The sequence below is a fragment of the Somniosus microcephalus genome, chromosome 6, assembly GCF_052327205.1.
Source record: "Somniosus microcephalus isolate GS21.2 chromosome 6, FLI_Smic_1.0, whole genome shotgun sequence".
Classification (NCBI taxonomy): Eukaryota; Metazoa; Chordata; class Chondrichthyes; order Squaliformes; family Somniosidae; genus Somniosus; species Somniosus microcephalus.
The window spans coordinates 119,448,180-119,455,526 of record NC_140992.1 but is presented as its reverse complement, the minus strand read 5'-3'; the positions used below and the strand labels follow the sequence as shown (position 1 = coordinate 119,455,526).

General features: G+C 44.4%; 1 protein-coding gene across 1 annotated transcript in view; it reads right to left on the bottom strand.

Annotated features, from left to right (window-relative positions):
* Positions 1-4,090: 4,090 nt before the first annotated feature.
* The window catches only part of LOC147116043 (ciliary rootlet coiled-coil protein 2-like), a 76,577-nt gene continuing 73,320 nt past the window's right edge, over positions 4,091-7,347 (bottom strand). The window contains exon 3 of the mRNA XM_085991996.1: positions 4,091-4,263. Coding sequence (XP_085848122.1) covers positions 4,091-4,263 — 173 coding nt within the window. The remainder of the gene's footprint in view (positions 4,264-7,347) is intronic.

Below are 7,347 nucleotides of genomic sequence, written 5' to 3'. Positions count from 1 at the left end.
CCGTTCAGACTCGGAAGAAGAAGACGATTCGGCAGACGATTGGGATCGGAGACGTGTTGAAGACTCAGAGTAGCCATTGGTGGTTCAGGTTGAGTCAGCGTCCAGACCCTGGGTAGCTATCGGGAGATCATCAACAAACCCCAGGCCATTGACGAGACAAAAAGATGGCGACACTCCAAGAAGAGACCTTATGAAAATGGTCAAACAGTTGGGCTCTCTCCACGCTGACGTCCAGGTCTACTAACATCCAGCCTGTCCGTGTCCATTACTTCGAGGGAGAAAAGAGTGTGTCACAGCCCGCTGCATTCCGCTGACCACGTGGAGACAGGACGCCTAAGAGGACCAAAACGCCGACTTCAAAAACCTTTATTTTCTAACTGGGACTGGTGAGCATGTTTCTGGCCCCTCATAATCTAATCTAGCTAGATTTAGGGGTTGGGCATTTTAGGGGATAATTAACAATGAGTTGTTGTCCCTCGATGTTCCGTGTGTTTCCCTATTTCATGATGAACCTTGTAAAGTATAATATGTCTGTGGACATATTGGTTAGTACTGTATTATTTGTTTTCCCCTCCCATGTACCTTATTGGCTTACATTCAATTTTTCGTTTATGCAATAAAATTTCACTTCGTTTCATTAAACTTGGTCTACAGAGTATTCTCTGCATTGTAGATCCTGCCTCAAAGTCCGGTGTGCAGAACCTAAGGGGTGGGTGGGTCGAACCACTCGGTAAATTACTGTGCAAAAGAGAGATGTCTCGCCAGAGAGAGAGACCTAGCAAAAACCCCTTACAAGCAGGAATGACACCCACTGCAGCAAGAATGACAATCATTACCGCAAGAATGATACCCACTACAGCAGGAATTACACCCACTGCAGCAAGAATGACACCCACTGTAGCAAGAATGACACCCACTACAGCAGGAATGACACCCACTAGAACAAGAATGACACCCAATGCAGCAAGAATGACACCCACTACAGCAAGAATGACACCCACTGCAGCACGAATGACACCCACTGCAGCAAGAATGACGCCCACAACAACAAGATTGAAACCCACTACAGCAAGAATGACACCCACTGCAGCAAGAATGACACCCAATGCAGCAAGAATGACACCCACTACAGCAGGAATGACACCCACTAGAACAAGAATGACACCCAATGCAGCAAGAATGACACCCACTACAGCAAGAATGACACCCACTGCAGCACGAATGACACCCACTGCAGCAAGAATGACGCCCACAACAACAAGATTGAAACCCACTACAGCAAGAATGACACCCACTGCAGCAAGAATGACACCCAATGCAGCAAGAATGACACCCACTACAGCAGGAATGACACCCACTGCAGCAAGAATGACACCCACTACAGCAAGAATGACACCCACTGCAGCAAGAATGATACCCACTGCAGCAGGAATGACACCCACTGCAGCAAGAATGACACCCACTGCAGCAAGAATGACACCCACTGCAGCATGAATGACACCCTCTACGTCAAGAATGATACTCACTACAGCAAGAATGACACACACTACATCAAGAATCACATCTACTACAGCAAGAATGACACCTACGACAGCAAGAATGACACCACTACATCAAGAATGACACCCACTGCATCAAGAATGACACACACTGCAGCAAAAATGACACCCAATGCAGCTAGAATGACACCCACTACAGCAGGAATGACACTCACTGCAGCAAGAATGACACACTACAGCAAGAATGACACCCACTACAGCAAGAATGACACCCAATGCAGCCAGAATGACACCCACTACAGCTAGAATGACACCCACTACAGCAGGAATGACACACACTGCAGCAAGAATGACACCCACTGCAGCAAGAATGACACACACTGCAGCAGGAATGACACCCACTACAGCAAGAATGACACCCACTACAGCAGGAATTACTCCCACTGCAGCAAGAATGACACCCACTACAGCAAGAATGACACCCAATGCAGCCAGAATGACACCCACTACAGCAAGAATGACACCCACTGCAGCAGGATTGACACCCACTGCAGCAGGAATGAAACCCACTAAAGCATGAATGACACCCACTGCAGCAAGAATGACACCCACTACAGCAAGAATGACAACCACAACAGCAAGAATGACACCCACTACAGCAACAATGACACCCACTACAGCAGGATTGACTCCCACTGCAGCATGTATGGCACCCACTACAGCAGGAGTGACACTCACTGGAGCAAGAATGACACCCACTACAGCAAGATTTATATCCACCAGAACAAGAATGACACCAAATGCAACAAGAATGACACCCACTACAGCAAGGATGACACCCACTGCACCAGGAATGACACCCAATGCAGCAAGAATGACACCCATTACAGCAAGAATGAAACCCACTACAGCAAGAATGACACCCACTGCAGCAAGAATGACACCCAATGCAGCAAGAATGACACCCACTACAGCAGGAATGACACCCACTACAGCAGGAATGACTCCCACTGCAGCAGGAATGACACCCAATGCAGCAAGAATGACACCCACTACAGCAGGAATGACACCCACTGCAGCAGGAATGACACCCACTGCAGCAGGAATGAAACCCACTAAAGCATGAATGACACCCACTGCAGCAAGAATGACACCCACTACAGCAAGAATGACAACCACTACAGCAAGAATGACACCCACTACAGCAAGAATGACACACACTACATGAAGAATGACACCCACTACAGCAAAAATGACACCCACTACAGCAAGAATGACACCCACTACAGCAAGAATGACACCCACTACATCAAGAATGACACCAACTTTGGCAAGAATGACTCCCGCTACAGCAGGAATGACACCCACTGCAGCAAGAATGATACCCACTACACCAGGAATGGCACCCACTGCAGCAGGAATGACACCCATTACAGCAAGCATGATGCCCACTGCAGCAGGAATGACACCCACTGCAGCAAGAATGACACCCACTACAGCAAGAATTAGAATCATTACAGCAGGAATGACACCCACTGCAGCAAGACTGACACCCACTACATCAAGAATGACACCCACTACAGCAGGGATGACACCCACTGCAGCAGGATTGACACCCACTACAGCAGGGATGACACCCACTGCAGCAGGATTGACACCCACTACAGCAAGAATTAGAATCATTACAGCAGGAATGACACCCACTGCAGCAAGACTGACACCCACTACAGCAAGAATGACACCCACTACAGCAGGGATGACACCCACTGCAGCAGGATTGACACCCACTACAGCAGGCTTGATGCCCACTGCAGCAGGAATGACACCCACCACAGCAGAAATGTCACCCACTGCAGCAAGAATGACAAACGCTACAGCAGGAATGACACCCACTACAGCAAGCATGATACCCACAACAGCAAGAATGACACCCACTGCAGCAAAACTGACTCCCACTACAGCAAGAATGGCACCCACTGCAGCAAGACTGACACCCACTACAGGAAGAATGACACACATTACAGCAGGAATGACACCCACTGCAGCAAGAATGACACCCACTGCAGCAGCAATGACACCCACTGCAGCAAGAATGACACCCACTGCAGCAAGAATGACACCCACTGTAGCAAGATTGACATCCACTTCAGCAGGAATGACACCCACTGCAGCAAGAATGACACCCACTGCAGCAGGAATGACACCCAATGCAGCAAGAATGCCACCCACTACAGCAAAAATGACACCCACTGCAGCAAGAATGACACCCACTACAGCAGGAATGACACCCACTACAGCAGGAATGATGCCCACTGCAGCAGGAATGACACCCACTACAGCAGGAATGATACCCACTGCTTCAGTTACAGCACCCACTGCAGCAGGTATAATACCCAGTACGCCAGGTACAGCACTTCAATCATTTACATTTAACGAGTCATCAAAATCGTTTGACTGCAGTTGTCACGGGAAGGTAGTACAGAGTGTATATTATAGCTTTCATTTGTTGAACGCTGGCTCCAATCAGCTCATTCAAACTGGTGAAGTCAATTCTTAAAAGATGCAACATTTATGATTCAAATCCACGGGCTTCACCTGAGGAATGTATCTGTCCTTACCCGCTCACTGACAGCACGGAACTTGATGGCTAGTTCATCGCGCTCGGCATGGCTCTGTGCCAACAGGTCCTCCATACGGGACAGTTCCTCCTGCAGCATGCAGTTCTCTTCCTGGAGATTGGCCACAGAGGCCCTGTCTTGTGGGGCTGCTTGAAAAAAAATCAAAAGAGTAAGTATTAGTGCCTCTGTTTCCAGACTGAGTGGAATTGTCCTACCTGATACTGGTAAACAGGTACGGTAGCAAAGTGATTATATTACTGGACTAATAATTCAGTGAACTCAATTCCCACCATGGCAGTCTGTGAATTTGAATTTGTTTTGTATTTTGAATGTGTATTAGAATTGTCCCACATGGGATACCGTAGTGGTGATTTGCAATGCACTATGGGAAATGTAGTGCATTGAGTGAAGAAGCACATTGTAAATAAAATGGCCGTTAACTAAACTCTCCACCCCGGAGTCCTTCTTAATTGTTATATAGGTAAGGGTATTGTGGTGATTATTCCTTGTTTAGTAAAAGTATTGTGATTGGTTGTTTGTTAACTGCCTTGGGATATATGCTGTAATCTCATTGGTAGTTGATGTCACATGATGTGTGGTGGCCACCTTAAATTCAGTTCTTTTCCAGCTTTGGTTGGGACTGGATGTGGAAAGATGTGCTGCAGATTTTAAAATTAATAAAGCCTAGCTTTGGAAGGTAAATCTATTCTTTATTTCAATTTATTAACTTTATGTTAGAATGGAGCGATATCTTCAACCAGAACGATTCAAGGCTGACCCCAATTCTGCTGGAGTGGATGATAAATGGAAACATTGGTATTGTACATTTAAAAACTTTTTGGGCGTGTTGGATCAAGAGTCTCTAAATAAGCTGAATATGCTGATCAACTACATTGCTCCGGATGTATATAAATATATTTTGGACTGTAAAACTTATGAAGTGGCTATTTCTACATTGGAAAAGATTTTTGTTAAACCAAAGAATGAGGTATTTGCACGTCACCTTCTATCTGCCCATAGGCAGCAGGTGGGAGAATCTTTGGATACTTATTTACAAGCACTTCGGTGCCTTAGTGTTAACTGTAATTATAAGGCCGTGACGGCTGAAGAATATAAGGAAGAATCGGTACGGGATGCTTTTATTAATGGATTACTGTCTAGATCAATTCATCAGCGGTTGTTAGAAAATAAGACTTTGGATCTTAAAAGTGCTTTTGAGCAAGCTTCTACATTGGATGTGGCTCAGAGAAGTTCGGATTCTTATGCTCTTTATAATCGGCCTGCGACTATGGTTTCGGCAGTTTCGGATGAAAAGGAATTATGTGGACTTAATGGGAGTGGTTTACTAGACTCTGAAACAGTTTCTACTTCAGCGGCTGTTGCCTCTAGGATTCAGAAGTGTTATTTTTGTGGGAATATCCGGCACCCTCGTCTGAAGTGTCCTGCTCGGGAGGCTGTGTGTAGTAAATGCGGCAAGAGAGGTCATTATGCACGCGTGTGCAAATCATCAGGTTCAATTACCTCCTCCTCTCCTGGTGTGGGAGGGCCCTCCTCTACCATCTCCTCCTCTGTGACTATTCAGCCTTTAGATAGGGCATTTATTGCATCAATTTCTGCTGCATTTGGTCATGGCCTAAACAAAGCTATAGTTACGGCTCAAGTTAATGGGTTGGAAGTGAAGGCCCTTATAGATACGGGCAGTACTGAGAGTTTTATAAGTCTTCAGTTTGCGAAGAAGAAGCATTTGAAAATTTTGCCTGTTACGTATCAGGTGTGTATGGCTCAGACGACCCTTACTTCACAAATAGCTGGTTGTTGCATTGTGAAAATGATTCTTCTAGGTAATACGTATACTGATATACGCCTATCTGTTTTGCCTAATCTCTGTGTGGATATTTTGATTGGACATGATGTGCTTCAGTTACACGAGTCTCTTAGTCTTTCATTTGGAGGGACTAAGCCACCTTTATCTATTTGTGGATTAACCTCTTTATCCATTTCTCCATTATCACTTTTTTCCAATTTGATGCCGGATTGTAAGCCAATTGCTACCAAGTCAAGAAGATATAGTAGTCAGGATAGAGAATTTATTAATTCTGAAGTTCAACGTCTCTTATTGGAAGGAATCATTGAACCTAGTTGTTCGCCTTGGCGAGCACAGGTAGTTGTCACGACTAACGAGAGACACAAGAAACGAATGGTGATAGACTATTCCCAAACTATTAATAGGTATACTCAATTAGATGTGTACCCTTTGCCTAAGATTGATGAGCTTATCAATAAAGTATCTCAGTATAAGATTTTTAGCACTATTGACTTAAAGAGTGCTTATCATCAGATTCCTATTGTTAAGAAGGATCAACCATATACGGCCTTTGAGGCTGGTGGAAAGCTGTATCAGTTTTGCCGAATACCATTTGGTGTTACTAATGGTGTTGCTTGTTTTCAACGGGCAATGGATGCTTTTATAAGTGATAACTCCCTCTCTGACACCTTTTCATACTTAGATGACATCACAGTGTGTGGCAAATCAAGGGTGGAGCATGATTCTAATTTTAAAAGATTCCTTCAGGCTGCGGAAAAAGTTGGTTTAACTTTTAATAAAGAGAAATGTATCTTTTCGACTACTGAGGTAAATCTATTGGGGTATATTATCTCGGGAAACAAGATTAAACCAGATCCAGAACGTCTGCGACCATTGATTGATTTACCTTGTCCTACTAATTCTAAGGCTTTGCAATGAGTTGTTGGACTGTTTTCTTATTATTCTAATTGGATTGCAAATTTTTCACGGAAGATCTGGCCTCTTATTCGGGTTACGACATATCCTCTATCATGGGAGGCCAGAACATGTTTTGAGAATTTTAAAAAGGATATTTTAGGAGCAGTTGTGCATTCTATTGATGAGCAGGTTCCTTTTGTGATCGAGACAGATGCTTCTGATTTTGCAATTGGGGCTACTCTGAACCAAAATGGAAGACCTGTGGCCTTTTTCTCACGTACTTTGAACAATAGTGAAAAAAGACATTCTTCAATAGAGAAAGAGGCATACGCAATAGTAGAAGCATTGCGTAAATGGAGACATTATTTATCGGGGCGACATTTCACGTTGGTAACTGATCAAAAATCTGTGTCCTTTATGTTTGATGTTAATCATTTTGGAAAGATCAAAAATGATAAAATAATGAGATGGAGGATTGAGTTGGCATGTTACCATTTTGACATAGTTT